This window comes from Emys orbicularis, chromosome 14 (assembly GCF_028017835.1).
Source record: "Emys orbicularis isolate rEmyOrb1 chromosome 14, rEmyOrb1.hap1, whole genome shotgun sequence".
Classification (NCBI taxonomy): Eukaryota; Metazoa; Chordata; order Testudines; family Emydidae; genus Emys; species Emys orbicularis.
This window is the reverse complement of record NC_088696.1, coordinates 9,081,922-9,100,364: the sequence shown is the minus strand read 5'-3', so window position 1 is coordinate 9,100,364 and position 18,443 is coordinate 9,081,922. Positions and strand designations below refer to the sequence as shown.

The 18,443-nt window shown below is 43.3% G+C and overlaps 1 protein-coding gene across 1 annotated transcript in view; it reads right to left on the bottom strand.

Annotated features, from left to right (window-relative positions):
- MLYCD (malonyl-CoA decarboxylase) overlaps window positions 1–17,407 on the bottom strand; it is a 61,423-nt gene extending 44,016 nt beyond the window's left edge. Inside the window, exon 1 of the mRNA XM_065416614.1 lies at window positions 16,712–17,407. Coding sequence (XP_065272686.1) covers window positions 16,712–17,407 — 696 coding nt within the window. The remainder of the gene's footprint in view (window positions 1–16,711) is intronic.
- Window positions 17,408–18,443: the final 1,036 nt, after the last annotated feature.

The window sequence follows — 18,443 nt, the reverse complement described above, 5'->3', positions numbered from 1 at the left end:
CCTTGTAACTTCAATCATTCATTACATAACGCAGGAGTTGGCAACGTTTGGCACGCGGCTCGCCAGGGTAAGCACCCTAGCGGGCCGGGCCAGTTTATTTACCTGCTGACGTGGCAGGTTCAGCCGACCGCGGCCCCCACTGGCCGCGGTTCGCCGTCCCGGGCCAATGGGGGCGGCGGGAAGCCACGGCCAGCACATCCCTCGCCCGCGCCGCTTCCCGCCGCCCCCATTGGCCCGGGACGGCAAACCGCGGCCAGTGGGGGCTGCGATCGGCCGAACCTGCCGCGTCAGCAGGTAAATAAACTGGCCCAGCCCGCTAGGGTGCTTACCCTGGCGAGCCGCGTGCCAAATCTTGCTGACCCCTGACATAACGTATCAGATTTTATTATGACTGACAAAATGTATAAGATCCTTAAAAGAGAAACTTCAAGATCAACAAGGAGAATAAAGACTTTTCAAAAAAATGTGAGCACTTTTTTTCTGAGATCTTTTTCCTGCTAAAAGATTCAGTTAGTGTAAGTTAGGGACTTCATATTTCACTTCTATAACTTAGCCCTTCCAAAAAAAAACCCACAGTTCTAAGAGAACACTGAGATAAATATAATAGATCCTTCATTGCATTTAGTCTTAAACCTGATTTTCAGCAATAGTTTTTACCAGCAAACAAAATATAGTGAACTTAAAAACGTAACCTGAAAGTTTATCACTTTTCTGTGGACTAGACCAAAAGAAATCGAATTTTAAGGCTGCTCAAAATCCCCGTAGAAAACTTTTCCACAATATGCATCATATCCCGTTACTAGAAGATCTCTGGACCTCAGGATAGAAGATGTAAACCTTTAAATAGGATGTGGCCACACGCAGAGGTTAATAGAAGTCATCTGCCTAAATCCCATGTAAATCTGGAATTTTGAGTACGGAAGAGTGAAACAGCAGAATATGAATATAAAATTCAGCAAAGGGGTTCACAGCTTTGTAGCAACAATACACACCAAAGTACACAGTTGAATAAAATAATTTCAAAAAGTTGTATTACAGTACATTATAATAATGAATTTTATCTTCATTTGATTTCATCTATCTCTGTTACAGAAGATTTGAAGATGCAGAATTACTTTCCAAACTGAAATGGTAATTCTTAACCCTAACCAAAGTAGGGATCTCCTGCAGTGATGTTCTGTGGCTAATTTTTTTTTACAGTAGTTTATATTACACTGTACTCATATTTAAAAAGCATCAAACTACTAGCTGCCTGAACAGAAACTATCATAAACATGGCATTTTTTACAATTAAGTACAGTTGAGCCACAGACTTTTCGGATGAATAAATTGTCTATTTAACTTATGTACAACACTCAGATAAAAATAATTCTCCGGCACACCCTAGCTCACTAGAAGATTTTTATAAACAACTATTTCTTGAAATACTTTCCAAAAGTGTGTGAACATTTCCTATAATATCCTAACGAAAATAAAAGTGGAAATGTTTTTAAAAGGCACACAGCAAAGGAAAATGCTGTTGGCCTATGTAATTGCTACAAATAATCCAAAATGAAGACAGCTTTTTTCACAAAAAGCATGTTTTATCCCTTAAAACACCATGCTAGTAAAACTCTGATTTTGCAATTCCAGACTCTTCTTGCAGCCAATCTACACTAAACCACCTAAAGTTATAATTAAATTAGCTCTTCCCAGAAAAACTTCTAGAGCAAAGTTGTTGATAATGATCACAGTAATGGAGTTTGCAAGGTAAATCCCCAAATCTTCGCTTTTTTCCCAGACCTCATTTGCAGACTCAATCAAGTTTGCCACATTTCCTTCACATAAAAAAAAATCTGCATATTCAAAAAAATCTCCCTTCTCACTTCCTCCCACCCCCAACTTTAATCTTTACTAACGTATGTTAGACAATGCATAAACTTCTCAGCTGGCATGATCCAGTGACAAAGCAGACGCAGTAGAGACTGTTCAAGGACCCTAAAACAAAGCAGTCTTTCACCTCCAAAGACTAAGTATTATGACTCCTTTGCACTCATGGACTTTCAAACTACCTCCTTTTAGTGGTATCTTCCATACATGTGCTGAAATGAAAAGTTGTTTGTTTGGGATTTTTTGAGGCATATATTTTACTACCTAAACCCTACTGTAGATCTAGAAAGGCCACATATCCTTTGCCACACAGAGGGGGAAGAAGTCAAGTGTGACTCTTCATCTAGGAGTCAAAATCCAAAGTCTGCCAGACTTTGCTGGCCTTCCTTCCCAGATGAAATTCTTGATCAGATTTAATATCATGTGTCAGATGTGTCATTTTCCAGCAATGTATTACAGCAGGTAGTTTTCTTTCGGTTGCACTTCCATCTGATCTATGCCCTAATTAGCAGGACTGTACAAAAAGTTATGTTCATAAACATTGTTAATAAAGAAAACCTAATATGACTGAGAAACAAATGCACAACACAGAACAGAAATTACGTAAATGACGTTTACTTCAAAGTACATATTTATGTTCTTACTCAAGCACAAATAAATCTGTTAGTCTTTAAGGTGCCACCGGACTCCTTGTTGGTTTTGTGGATACAGACTAACACGGCTACCTCCTGATACTAATCTCCCACTAGTCACAATAGCTGAACTACTGAATTCCTGCCATTTGGTGGGAAGCAGGGACACAGACTTCTAGAGAACCATGAATGCTATTGTCTGCAGAGTGTGGGGTTCTAGAGCAGAGGCTATTAAGGGTTCTATTAAATATCTGCCATAGATGAGACTTCAACTAAATATCATTTCCATACAACCAGGAAGTAATGTAATTAATAGGATTCTGAGAAAAAATTAATAGGTGATTCTGTTCCTTTATCAGTCACACACACAATATGCTTACGTGAAAAAAATGAGAGCGGGGCCATAAAGTGGTAAATGGAAAATAGAATTAACTTTCATAGGGTCCCAAACTGCAAGAGAATCCTGCTATTAAAGAAAGTTGATAAATGGAGTAAGAAAACATACAGAAAATTAAATTTGGCACTCAGACTTTCATAACTGAACAAGTTACTTTGTCACGAAAAGAAAAAACTTTTTTTTTCTTCTATTTTTGTTGCAGAGGAATAAGGGGGGGAAAAATCAATGATGAAAAAGGAATCTGTTGTAAAGTTATAAGTGCATCATAGTTTGCATTATTTTCATTTAGACTCTTCAGCCTGCCTTTAAAAGATAAGCACTGCAGCAACAGAATCATATGTAATATTTTCTGATGGTTGGCCATTTCATTAATTTAAATACAAACAAAGGATTTTACTATTCACACTAGTTTTATGAATACCAGGTTTTACTGAAGAGGCCGGGGGGTGGGGGGAGAGAGGGGTGTGCACTGCCCCACTTCCCACTACATCTGTCTCATCTTCAATAGAAAAGGAATAGAGTGACATGGGACGGAAGGTGGACAAACAGGACACTTCCAATTCTTCAGTTGGTAAGAACACGTATTGGAAGCTTTGAATATAATCAGAGCCTTCCAAAGTTCCTCAGACAAAACAAAAAAGACACACACAGATATGAGCAAAAAGAAAACTTAATTTGAGAGTTTAATCTCATAAAAGTTATGTCTACACTGCAAAGAAAAACCCACCGTACCAAGTCTCAGAGCACTTGCAGGGCTCAGCAGGACTAAAAATAACAGTGTAGATGCTCAGGCTGGAGCTTGGGCTCTGAGACCCTCCCTGCTCACCGGATTTCAGAGCCTGGGCTCCAGCCCGAGTTCCTAATGTCTACACTGCTATTTTTAGCCCCGCAGCCCCAAACCATGCGTGCCCAAATCAACTGTCCCAGGCTGTGACACCAGATCCTGTGGGTTTTTCTTTGCAGTGTAGACATAACCTTAGGGACGAAGAGTACTAGCTTAACTCAAGCACAATATATGATCATATTTTGCAAGCCTCCCCACACAGCTCTTATACTCTACATATTCCAAACAAAACCCCCAAACCTCAACTACTCCTGATGAAACCATTCCATCAATAACAATAAAAGATGCTTATAGACTTAGAAAAAGTTCGTTAAAAAAAAAAAAAACTGTCAGAGTAATTTCTGGCTATTAAAATCTGAACCTCAGCTCTCAGTTTAACAAGATGGAGCTTGTTTAAAAATTCAGGACACAACAAAATATTAAAGTTCTTGTATACAGGCACAACTCCAAACTATTCTTCTTCTCTCTCTTTGGTGAAATAAGTAATTTTTATATAATTTTCTCTATTGAAAACAGTTCTAAGTGGTCAATATATTTTCCATTAACTTTCTGTCTACACACTACTGGTTGTCATAACTATAAAGGGAAGGGTAACAGCTCTCTTGTGTACAGTACTATAAAATCCCTCCTGGCCAGAGACTCCAAAATCCTTTTACCTGTAAAGGGTTAAGAAGCTCAGGTAACCTGGCTGACACCTGACCAAAAGGACCAATAAGGGGACAAGATACTTTCAAATCTTGGGGGGGGGGGAGGCTTTTGTTTGTGCTCTTTGTTTTGGGGGTTGTTCGCTCTTGGGACTAAGAGGGACTAGACATCAATCCAGGCTCTCCACATCTTTCTGAACAAGTCTCTCATATTTCAAACTTGTAAGTAAACAGCCAGGCGAGGCGTGTTAGTTTACCTTTGTTTTCTCAACTTGTAAATGTACCTTTTACTAGGGTGTTTACCTCTGTTTGCTGCAACTTTGAACCTGAGGCTAGAGGGGGGTCCTCTGGGCTCTTTAAGTTTGATTACCCTGTAAAGTTATTTTCCATCCTGATTTTACAGAGATGATTTTTACCTTTTTCTTTAATTAAAAGCCTTCTTTTTAAGAACCTGATTGATTTTCCTTGTTTTTAGATCCAAGGGGGTTGGATCTTGATCCACCAGGAGTTGGTGGAAGGGAGGAGGGAGGATGGTTAATTTCTCCTTGTTTTAAGATCCAAGGGGTTTGGATCTGTATTCACCAGGGAATTGGTGAAGAGTCTCTCAAGGCTACCCAGGGAAGGGAATTAGCATCGAGAGTGGTGGCAGTGGACCAGATCTAACCTGGTAATTAAGCTTAGAAGTTTTCATGCAGGCCCCCACATCTGTACCCTAAAGTTCAGAGTGGGGAAGCAGCCTTGACACTGGTACAGAAATATTCGTGAAATACAATTAAATAGTGTAGCTACTGAAAATCAATGTACTTGAAGGAAGATCATATTTGTTCCAAATTACACCACAGTTGCCCAGATTCTCTGTTCTTCCATTTGTGCTAAGCACAGGCATGGGGCTGGGAAATAGGAGGGGCATAGGTGGCTTTAAGCCACATTTGTGTGCTACATATCTAGGGCATATTCTACCCACCCCACAGTGTAAATTAGTCAGGGCTGGTCTGACAAACTTGGTTGTTTCCTAGATCCCTATATTGGCAGTGGGAACTCTGGCCTCACCCGGTCATTCTGATGACCTGGCTTCATGACAGAGGACAAGTTGTGGGAACATGCTATAAAGCTTTTACACCAGCTCCAATGCCAGCTGGAGTAAGACCCCTGCACTGACAGTAGGCTCCCCGGTCCATCTCCAGCACTTTTCTGCCCCATGTATGCTGCTGTAGTGTCACGAAGGGAAAAGACTGCAGCAGATTAAGCAAGTAACTTGGTACTGTTTTCAATTGTAAGCAAGAGGTTTTCCCACCTTGTTTTGAAGTCTATGCACACTGTAGGGAGTCCAAATTTACTCCTTTCCTGAGGTTTGCATTACTGGCTAATCAAAGGATACCAAAACGTGTCAGCCAAAGCTCTTTCTATCAAGGCCACCTGTTCCTAAGGCTTCCTTGCTGGACTTCTTAACCAAATCCTAACTCCCTCTAAGGGTTTGTATACACAGGAAAGATTTTCTTGGTGTATTCATATGCCCCTTCATCTTCAACCACCACTCCAGAGGACATGCGTCCATGCTAATGACAGGTTCTGCTCGATAATGATCCAAAGCAGTGAAGACCAACGTATGTTCACTTTCATCATCTGAGTCAGATGTCACCAGCAGAAGGTTGATTTTCTTCTTTGATGGTTTGGGTTCTGTAGTTTCTGAATTGGAGAGTTGCTCTTTTAAGACTTCTGAAAGCATTCTCCACACCTCGTACCTCTCAGATTTTGGACGGCACTTCAGATTCTTAAACCTTGGGTCGAGTGCTGTAGCTATCTTTAGAAATCTCACATTGGTACCTTCTTTGCGTTTTGTCAAATCTGCACTGAAAGTGTTCTTAAAACGAACAACATGTACTGGGTCATCATCCAAGACTGCTATAATATGAAATACATGGCAGAATGCGGGTAAAACAGAGCAGGAGATCTACTATTCTCCCCCAAGAAGTTCAGTCAAAATTTAATTAACACTTTTTTTTTTTTTTAAATGAGTAGCATCAGCATGGAAGCACGTCCTCTGGAATGGTAGCCAAAGCATGAAGGGGCATACAAATGTTCAGCATATCTGGCACGTAAACACCTTGCAATGCCGGCTACAAAAGTGCCATGCGAATGCCTATTCTCACTTTCAGGTGACATTGTAAATAAGAAGCCGGCAGCATTATCTCCCGTAAATGTAAACAAACGTGTTTGTCTTAGCGATTGGCTGAATAAGAAGTAGGACTGAGTGGACTTGTAGGCTCTAAAGTTTTACATAGTTTTGGTTTTGAGTGCAGTTATATAACAAAAAAAATCTACATTTGTAAGTTGCACTTTCACAATAAAGAGATTGCATTATGGTACTTATATGAGGTGAATTGAAAAATACTATTTCATTTGTTTATAATTTTTACTGTGCAAATATTTGTAATCAAAAATAATAATATAAAGTGAGCAGTGTGCACTTTATATTCTGTGTTGTAATTATCTATGTAGAAAAACATCCAAAAATATTTAATAAATTTCAATTGGTAGTCTATTATTTAACAACGCGATTGGCAGATAGCAGTGCTGCATATCTCCCCAGTTTGCTCACCACCTTTTTGAACATGACCCTTCTCTGCCTCTTTGGGGACACATCAGAGTGCAGATGCAATTACTAACCTGCTGCATTCCTCCCACCAGCCCATCATCGATCTAGTGTTGTTACTAACCTGCTTCCTGCTGCAATGGAGACCGTCTTACCGTCACTAAGCTTAGCCCAGAAGGTAAAAGCAGTTGGGACTGACAATCCAAACTTATGGGGAAAAAGCAACATTTTATCATTGCCATCACGGAGGCTAGTACAGGGACAATAGCTACTTGTGCTGATTCTCTGTTCCCAAAGCACCTGATATCTCACAACCCTCATGGCAGTCTCCGAATACCTTGAAAATGTCCACAGGAAGAGCGAGAGAGCACGTTTGCTGACAGCACAAGGCCAAAAAGACAGAAAAGCGAAGGGAAGGTTTCCTGCAGCCGGCAGAGGCACTGTTAAAGGAGTGCATGGACAAAGAAAAAGGATTAAAGAATGCTGGAGAGCATTGTGGTGCTATGTTCATGGACAGCACCCCAACCTAGCCAAGTCTTTAAATCATGTTTTGAGGACTTCAGTAACTCAGGCAGAGGTTATGGGTTCCTTACAGGAGTGGGTGGGCAAGGTTCTGTGGCCTGAAATGTGCAGGTCAGACTAGATCAGGGGTTCTCAAACTGGGGGTCGGGACCCCTCAGGGGGTCAGAAGGTTATTACATGGGGGGGGGGTTGCAAGCGGTCAGCCTCCACCCCAAACCCCACTTTGCCTCCAGCATTTATAATGGTGTTAAATATATTTTAAATTTATAAGGGGGGGGGTCGCACTCAGAGGCTTGCTATGTGAAAGGGGTCACAGTACAAAAGTTTGAGAACCACTGGACTAGATGATCAAGATGGTCCCTTCTGACCTTAAAGTTTCTGAGTCTATGTCTTGCACCTTGGGGTGAACACATGATACTGGGAGCCCACCTTCACTCACTCAAATACAAGAAACAGGCCCTTTCCATATCTTCCACCCACCCACGCCCAAGACAAGGAAAATTACTTTCCTGACCAGTTTGGGCCATTTTGCAGAGGCAGGCTTTCTGGCTGTTCATAACATTCAGGAAGTCTCTCCCCCTCTGCTTCCCATCCATAAGTGACATTCTCCCTTGCTCTCACAGGTGTTGTACAAAACACCAAGCATGAGGCAGATTTTGGTAAGAAGCCACCAGCCTTGTAATAAGACACCTCCACTTTCCCTTCAGTCCTTCAAATGCACACTCTAACTGTACCCCACGTAACTGCAGAATGACAGTAAACAGCTTTCTCCTACGCAAGGGACCGGTAAAAGACTTAATGAATCAGGAAAGCAGCAGGTAAATGGGGCCTCCCAGCACAACAGGAAGAATCACAACACCATTTATGTCCACAGGGATCTTGGGAGCAAAAGTTCCATTTCTCATTACAGAAAATAGGCCAGAGTTTCTAAAGATCCTGGCATTATGGACCTTTCCAGACTGCCCATTAACCTAGGGGAACCATCTACACCAATGAACCAGGCCTTGCGGCACTATGAAGAAAGCCCTTTTTTGTTGATGAGCTACATGTGACGCTTCAAGGGGGTCACCCAGACCAGTACGAGGTTTTGCCACCACTTGTCCTGTAACCTTATGTGCATCTATGCTGTCCAGCACTGTTACAGAGGCTTGACATCAGCAGCATGCTTACAGCACAATGGCTTCACCTGGCTTCCACTAGCCTGGTGTTTGGATTACATATCTATTTGTAGGGCATGTCAGAAATCCCTTACTGGATTTAAGTTAAGTTTGGTAACAAAAATTCTACCTATACCCCCGAGGTTTGCAACTAGTTTTGAGGTAGAAACTCCTTTGTTTGAAGGAGTTAAAGAAAGAGTTTATAATGGAAACCTCATTTACAAATTTAAATATGGAGCAACTTCTGCCATGTCATACTGTATTTAACTCTCCATTTTTATACACCAAACAGGTGGCTTGATTTGTCACAACTGTGTTATTTGCCAGAGACATTTCTGTCTCGTACCATCAGAAGATACCTCTCCTGCCTTCCATGATTTGAAAATAGTTTTCCATTGCTCTGGAGTGTCCTAATATTAGAATTAATTATTTTTTAGATTCAGGTGTGCTTCACATGAGCCCACCCACCCATAATATTTACTATGATTTTGCAAAGTACTTTTAAAAAATAAATAAATAGATGTATAATATGAAGGTCAAATACATAATTCCGAATTATCCTTTGTTCTAACTGTCTATACACATCTAGCATCACTGGGTTAAGGGGGCTGCTCTTCTGCTGCAACTACCGTTAGTTCAAACTACTATAGTAGAACCTAAGAGTTACAAACACCTTGGGAATGGAGGTTGTTCGTAACTCTAAAATGTTCATAACTCTGAACAAACATTATGTTTGTTCTTCCAAGAGTTTACACCGATTTAATACAGCTTTGAAACTTTTCTATGTAGAAGAAAAATGCTGATTTTCCTTTTTTTTGTTTTTGGTATCTTACATTTAACAGTACTGGGCTGTATTTGCTTTTTGGGGGGGGGGGGGGTCGCTCTGCTGCTGCCTGATTGTATACTTCCAGTTCCAAATGAGGACTGTGATTGTCTAGTCAGTTTGTAACTCTGGTGTTCATAACTCTGAGATTGTACTGTATTGCAAACGGCAAAGTTCAAAATCCTTTGAGGAGGGAGTCAGAACAACAAATAAAATATCCCTCATCAGCCTGGCCCTCCTACTTCCCAATTACTATAAGCTATACGTTTCCCTTTCCCCCAGTTTTCCTGTGTCTTTTTTGCTCCATATTAAGGCCATTACACAAGCACTGAGGATACAGTGTAGTAGGAACTCTGCTGATGCAGAAAGACATTTTCAAGTAGCCCTGCTGTTCTTGTTCACATTTATCTATGGTATACTGTAATTTGGTCCATGGATCATGGGTCTAGTTCAGTGGTCGGCAACCTTCGGCCCATCAAGGTAATCCGCTGGCGGGCCGCGAGACATTTTGTTTATGTTGACCATCCACAGGCACGGCCCCCCCGCAGCTCCCAGTGGCCGCTTTCTGCAATTCAGCTGCACTTATGAACATCTCCAACAATTTCATCCACATCCTTTCCCCTACACCCCTCTTCCCAAAAACAAAATAAAAACACTACACTGTATCCAAAACTGAAGTCTCCTTCTTGAAAATCTTTTTTACAGTCTCTAATCTTGACTAAAGAAGAAAACTGTCTTCTCTTGGTTACACTAAGGTCAAGATGAATCAAAACTGTGACAAAGCGTCCAGACAAAAAAAAAAAAAAAAAAAGTTACTAGGAAATATATTTTACTCTAGATCTTACCAGACAATTACAAACGCAACCATCAGGAAAAATAATCTGTAACCTTTAGCAAACACTAACAGGATGTGCACTTTTTTAGAGTCCAATATACGAAATGACAACTGCAGAGCTATATTAAGTATTATTTTATTATGGACTAGAACTGAGCTTCTCATTTGCAATGTATAACTGGATCAGAATTTCACCTTTTTCCTGTTTATGAACTGTTCGCCGGCAGCTTGTGAAGATCTTTGGTGAATTATTATTAGTCTTTGCAAACAGTTTGGGAATATATAAGTTTTTAGTAATTTGCTATTTTTCCAGTAACATTATGATAAACTCTGCATGAGAGCCTGGGCATATTAAGTTCCAGGAGTGCTAAGAAAGGTAATTTAAATCTTCAGAAAGAGAGAAGTTTGGCACAGGGAAGGTGTGGAGAGGGTTCTGAACAGCAAAAGGGAGAGTCCGGCTCAAGAAACAGACTCTCAACAAGCTTCACCCATGTGCATTACAGGAGTCCATCAAGAAATTAATGATTTTATAAAGGCACAGAAAAAGTTCAGCTTCTGTTACAGCCAGATACTATATGGCTATAATAGGAATGTGGGAAGAAGGGGAAACTGGTAGGAAAGAAAAAACAATATATCCTATCAGGATTAAATAGCAGCTAAAACATCTCATATAAGCTTCTGTTGCTTGGCACTAATTTCCATGATTTTCAGAATGCCTGCTTCATTCAAAACAATCCATTTAATGAGACACTGTGTCAGTACTATTTTCAAAAACAATGTTCTTCAATTGTCCGCATGGCTTACTTTTATTTTGACTACACTCATGTTTGATGCTTTAAAGTGATCACACCTGCAAGATTTTTAATGGAAGGAAACTCTGGGGCAGATGATCTGGAAGAAAAACTCCCAGACGGTAAAATAGATTTCCCTTCTTCCCTCAGAAGACCAAAAAGCATTTTTGTGTACCCCCAGGGGGAAGAGCTATATAGTTACCACCAACATAGTCTACAACTGAACTTTTGTTGCTAGATATGTCTAAACAGAATTTCTGCAGCTGGGTCAGAAGTATCTATCATCTTCTATGAGTCTACCAGGAAGACATTTACTGTTTCTTAGCAACTAGTCACTGAAGAGTCTAGTCATTTTCTCTGGGCCGTTGGTCATGATTCCGCTGACTGTTTTACCTTAGAATACTAACCCTGAATACAAATTCCTCCATATTTGCAGGGTGTTCTTTTCTTCATACTATCCTCTATTCAGTATATGTACAATGCCTTGTTCAATGTTTATGTTCAGATGCTTTGGTTTTCCTGCACTGAAAATTGGGACTACTCTACTCAGTTTCTTAGAATTTGTTTGCTATAAATAAAATAGTCTTTTGAACTAAAGCTGCCTTGATAAGGCTCATGACAGCTATGCCACTTAGAAAAAAAAAATCAAGATCACCACTGTGAATTATGCATAAAAAGAGGCAGTTCAGTCACATCAGGGAATGGCACCTATCATCCATTAACCAACAACAGTATTTAAGAGTGGGATACAGCCAGGCACACAATACCTGGGCAGCGTGTCATTATAGAATGAATCAAATGAGGTGAACACAGAGGGACACTTACTTCTCTGCATCTTAATGATTTTTATCTCAACAGTGGACAAAAACAGTATAATTTATGCAAACACTTCTGTTTAATTCAGTTTTTACCATCAATAGGCTAAACTGTCATGGTTTAAAAACTGGACCAACTAAGTCTATTAGTTATCCATTACACTGAAGATATAAATACTCAGGTATAACTATAGAATGATACATGTTGCATCCATTTCATCATCTATTACAGTAATGATTCAATAGCAATGCACCTGTGGTAGAGAAATGAAATAGAATGCCATCCTTCTATTTCATACAATACCTGTAAAGATTTTGATGGAGAAATGGTTACATATTTAGTTCTAGTATTGCAGAATCCAGCTACCAGCCTTATCTAAAGTTTTGAGAAGACTCTTCTGTGCCCTTTTCTATAGTCTAGCACTCATCCTTCAGCTAGGAGGAAGACAATAGGGGGCAGTAGGGTTGTTTTTTTAATCATTTGCAGGAGTAGGCTCACTGGTTACTGAACCATCCCGGTGTCGTAACCAATGCTGGGAATGAAGAATTGCTCTCAAGATACTCAAATGCTGTATACACTTTTAAATCTAGAACCCACATGTTCTGCCTGATTGCTTCCACTAATCTCAAATTCTCCTATGCTTTCTCTTTGAGAATCGTGCATGCTTATTACCTACATTTTTCAAAAGGTTTAAGTGATTGGATGGAGCAGTAGCCATCAGGAAGTGGTTGCAGGTACATTTTGGACAGTTGGGTGTGTGGCCCAGACTTCCAGCAGATGCAGTTCTTCCAAGATGCCCTTCCTCCACAACTGCCAATTAGTCCAAGACTTCCATGGCTGCGCTCTAAAACATTAGATTGAGACTCTTAACATTGTAGTTAATGTGGATAGTTACTCACAGATCCAGGAAAACACTTCCCTATATTCAGGCAATGAAATCTCTAGTCTAATTCCAAACCTAAAATGTTTCAGTGCCCACAGAACCATAATTCCACTCATATGAAGAAAAAAAGAGATGCTGAAAATAAGCACGTCACATATGCTCTTTACATGTTAATTCTTGGAAACAAGTTCAATGTAACTGGATGAAAAAATTAAGTAAATTTACAAAAAAATATCCTTGTACAAAGCAACAGAGGGTCCTGTGGCACCTTTAAGACTAACAGAAGTATTGGGAGCATAAGCTTTCGTGGGTAAGAACCTCACTTCTTGCATCTGAAGAAGTGAGGTTCTTACCCACGAAAGCTTATGCTCCCAATACTTCTGTTAGTCTTAAAGGTGCCACAGGACCCTCTGTTGCTTTTTACAGATTCAGACTAACACGGCTACCCCTCTGATACTATCCTTGTACAGTGTCACTAAGCACAAAATTGAATGCTGTTCTGCACGTCCACAAGATACTCACATCTAGATGTTGAAAATACACATTGAAGTTTAGAATTTCTCTTTTCCTTGTTAACTGCATTCTATAACAGAAACAAAAATTCTGAATCTTTGATTTGTATTTAAAAAAAAAAATCTAATATTTTGATAGTTTCAGTACTCAAAGGACAAAGACTACACAGGGGGTCGAATACAAGGGAAGTTATGTTACAAGTACCATTTCATAACACTGCATTCACTCCACATGCTTTTATTTCAGAAGATGGAATGTCAGATTGTGCATTTCAGAATGTAGTTCTGTTGTCATTCTCCATAACCGATTACAAAAGACAAGAATGCATCTTGTAAACATTTCCAAGAGAACTCTGTTTTTTTCAAACAAGATTTGTGAACAAAATCAAGTCAAGATAATTTCAGCTTTAAACAGAGATACCATCATAGGCTGAGTTAGGAAACCCCATTGCATGAATCCTCTCTACTGAACTGAAGGAAACAATGCATAATACGATAGCGCCAAAGTCATTTTCCTAAAGAAAGACTGCCAATAATAACTTTAAAAAAAACAGGAGGGATGTGCCCCACCCATTTAAAAACAAACATCACATCAAGAGACATCCTCTGGTCTCCTGTTAACTTAATGTGTTTAGCTATATCAGATCACTAATCAGAGAAGTTATCAACCAAGTTGTGTGGGGGGGGGGGGAGGGAGAGAGGGGGGGGGGAATTGCAAAAATAAGAATTACAGTGCTGGCATATGAAATAAGATTTCACTAATCAATGAGCCAGCTGTTTGGACATAAAGCCCCAACTGGAAAAAGCAGAGCCATGAACTGCAGGAAAAATAGATGCTCTTATAAAGATTGCATAAAATTCACTACTAGAGGAAGGAGTTTGCCAATCCTGCAGGGAACAAGGGAAATATGCATCAATAGGTTTCATTAGTTTCATACTGAGCAAACAGGAGTTGCAGAATTGCAAACAAAAGCCAGCAGTTACCATGCTATCTTTAAAATTATTATTTCAAGCATTAAAACCTTTAAAAGAATGAACTAAGGGAGCAGTCTGATTGGTTGATGAGGATACACTGACATGTATTCACAAGTAGAGCCCTACGCAGATACAAAATGTATATCTGCAGATGCAGATATTCACGGATATAAAGTGGATATCCGGGGAGCTGCAGGGCTCTACCAGGAACTGCAGCAGCGAAAGCAGCAGCATGTTGGGCTGCCGTTTGCAAGAGCCAGCACCCAGCCTGGGCAGTTTCTCTGAAGTGGCTGTACCACCAGTGAGCAGGGCTGCGGGAGTGGGCACCAGGCTCGCCAGCAGCTGTCCCTGGTCATGCTAGTGTGTGCAAGCAACTCATACGCTCCCAGACAGGAGTCCCTTCCATGCAGTGGTCTGCATCAACTGCGGTTCCTGATAGAGCCCTGCAGCTCCCCAGATATCCGCTTTATATCTATGGATATAAATTTTGTACCTGTGCAGGGCTTTATTCACAAGTGTCAGAAACAAATTAGCCAAAACATTAAAGTGGTTGTTTTAAAATTGCAACACTATCCAAACATGCTACAATATGTATATATTTTAGAGTTTTTCAAACAAATTCCTCCCAAACATCCCAGGTTTGTACACGTGGTCCAGAATTGGATATACTGTCCCGCATTTATTGCTCAGATTCACAAACCTTGCACAGGTCATGACTTCATTAGTTAAGAGCAGTCACAAAACAGTAAGATAGGGCTCTAACTATAGCGCAGTATTTAAAAAAAAAAAATTAAAAAAAACTCTAGACACTAAATCTCACTCAGCTACTGCCCTCCCTCTATTCTTTCTTTTCTGGGGAAGACTATTAAGAAGTTTGTAGAGAGGCAACTCTGGAGATATACGCAATCCTTGGATTTCCTTGACATTTAATAGGTGCATCTTATGTAAAAGAAATAAAACAGAATTCAGATCTGGTTTCCTGTAGTAAACAAGTAAGGATAGACTAAACTAAAGCCTCAGACGAGAGACAGAGCTAACATTATACAGCAGAACCTCAGAGTTATGAACACCTCGGGAATGGAGATTGTTTGTAACTCTGAACAAAACATTATGGCTGTTCTATCAAAAGTTTACAACTGAACATTGACTTAATACAGCTTTGAAACTTTACTATGCAGAAGAAAAATGCTGCTTTCCCTTTATTGTTTTAGTAGTTTATGTTTAACACAGTACTGCACTTGCTTTTTTGGATGGGGGAGAGAGTCTCTGCTGCTACCGGGTTGTGTACTTCCAATTCCAAATGAGATGTGTGGTTAATTGGTCAGTTTGTAACTCTCTGAGGTTCTACTGTAGTAGCTTCTTAGGTTATGTCTACACTGGGAGCACGCCTCCTAGCCTTGGTAACAGACACACTCTAGCGCCACATGAGAGAGCACGCTAAAAATAGCAGTGTCCGTGTTGCTGTCAAGCAGTAGCTTGGGCTAGACACCTGAAGTCAGACCCGGGCATTTGGGCTGGCTTGCCACCTCCAGATGACACCTCCTCCTAACATCTTGCTTCATTAGCATTACTCTACTACACCTCTACACAGCATTTTGGAGTGAGCCTTCGAGCCAAGATCAGGCGAATGGTATTCACACTAGTACTCTACAAATAGCTCTCTAGACAGCACTTTGAAGTTGTGGCTCCAGATCTGAAGCCAACACCCCTCTCTACACTTCAGAGCCCAAGCAACAACTACAAATCTCTGTCCATACAGCTATTTTTAGAGCACTAGTGTGAACTCCGCTAACCCGAGTGTGTCAACCTGAGCTGGCAGACTTTCTCCAAAATGCTGTGTAGACATACCCTGTGTGTCGTACCGATGTAGCTAAAGCACATCCTTGGCATCAGAGTACATTCACCTCACCAGTTATGTCATACCAAGCCAACTATTCCACCTGCCAAAATGCAAAATTCTCACACATGTTGCAGGACGCCCTGCTACGTCCTATTATTACTGTCCACAAGTGTGTTGCCTCATGCCAATGGCGCCCCTTCCTCCTGGCTCATCTAACTACTAGCAGGGACACAACAGCTCCCATTTGCAGCAGTTCACCATGGTCAGCTGGTCTTCCCTGTGCCATGCCCATGCGGCCTCAGCAGGGCATCATTTCCTCCACAGCGTGCTGGGTTCCCCACCCCTCACACCATCCCCATCATTATTTGCATTGCAGTGACAGACCCTTCGACAGAAATTGGGGGCCCAAGGTACATCCTGTTCGCTGGGGCCCAACTCCTCTCATTTCACTGCAGTCACACAGACATTGGGGGAGGGGTTGAGAAACTCTGGGCCCCCCTCTCATCAGCCCTGCACCTGGGAGCTTCCCCCTCCCCGCGACCCATTGCCACCCCACCCGTGGGCCCCCCTCCTCTCACCCTGACGTGCGGCCCCTCCGCATGCCGCGCCGCCAGCGCCTCCACCAGGTCGCCCCTGAGCTCCATCAGGAAGCGGAGCCCGCCCTCCAGCCGGCCCAAGTGCTGGAAGAGGCCCCGGTAGCGGGGGCTGAGGTAGTAACGGAGCCGGTCCTCGGCCTGGAGCAAGGCGCCCGGCTCCCTCTGCTGCTCCCGAGCCTGCAGCACCTTGGCGCTGAACTCGGCCACCCGTCCGTGGTCCACGCCGAAGTCCCGGGCCAGGCGGGCCAGCAGCTCCGCACGCCGGGGCCCGGCCTCCAGGGCCCTGTAGGAGCGCATGAACTCCGCGCTGCGGAGCTCGGCCGGCGGCGGCGCCTTCTCCCTCGTCTCGTAGGGGGGCAGCGGGGGCACGGAGCGGCTCAGCAGCTCCTCCATGGCCAGGCTCGCAGCCGCTGGGCCCGAGCACAGGGAGGCGGCGGCGCCTAGGCCCGCGCAGGGTCCCGTCACTATGGAGACGCTGCTAGGCCGCCTCGGCAGGACCCAGGACCGACAGAGCAGGCGCGGCGCAACCAGAAAAGGGCCCAGCCGGCTCATGCTGGCCAACCCGCACCCGGCCGGGACCCCTCGGGCAGCGGCGCCAGGCTCCTCTCTACGCCGTAGCAGTGCCAGGCCGCAGCGTTTTCGGGGGACACCCAAACAAAGACGCTGATTGGGTAACATTGCAGATTGCTAGCGGCGACAGCCAATCAGAGAGGGAGTGGGCGGGGCGTTACAGTGCGGCCTTGTCTGCGTCTGGCGGCCATCTTGAGTGTGGCCTGGAAAGGTAAAGGCGTGGTCGGATACGGCTCTTCCTCCGGGGCGGGGAAGCAATGGCCGCGCCCCGCCTCTCTTCTCCCCTAGACTTGGCCCTCCGCACCCATTTTCGAGTCTCTCCCCCTCAGGGCTCTGCCCTGCTGCAGCAGGTTCTATCAGCCCCCCCCCGTTGTCTCCTTCCCCCGCTGTGTCCTTCTCCTCAGGTAGCATGGGCCACCAGCTCGTCCTCCTGCTTCCCCCTCCCGCACACACATTCCACTCATCCCTGTCATTCCCTTCTAGGGGGACATATGCAGGAGCCCCACCCCCCCTCTGAGGCCCCGCCCCTGGCTCCTCCTCTTCCCCCAAGGCCCCGCCCCCTCGCCAAGCTAGATGCCAGAGCCAGCTGGTGATAAGAGCTGCCAGGGAGGCCCAGCTGCTGTGGGGAGCCTTCTACTGGTCCTGCACAGAGGGTCAGGGTGCTCAAGAGTAGCCCCTCGCCTATGTTCCCACTCTGTGGGGCGTGCCGCCCGGGGCAGATGGAGGGTCTAGGACTCTGGGGCTCCCCACAGCGGCCTGGGCTACCTGGGCAGCTCTTACTACTTCCCAGCTCTGGCTTCTGGCCTAGCCAGGGGCAGGGCCTTGGGTGGAAGAGACTAGTGCCACCCCCGAGCCTCAGGCAGGCATGGAGTGGCATTGCAGGGAATCCAGGCAGTAGTGCAAGTAGGGCGGCACCCTCCAGTACGCAGTGCCAGCAAGAGATTTTTACTGGGTATGGCGTACTGGAAAGTCTTGGGGCTAGCCCCCCTCTCCAGGGATGGGGCTGCGCACTGCTTCTTTATATGGCTTTAACAGCACAATACATATGCTAACAAACTTAAACAAAGGCTTTGTTTAAGTTTGTTAGCATATGCATTGTGCTGTTAAGTTGGTCAGGAGTCCTCAAGAGAGGAGGGGTGGCGGG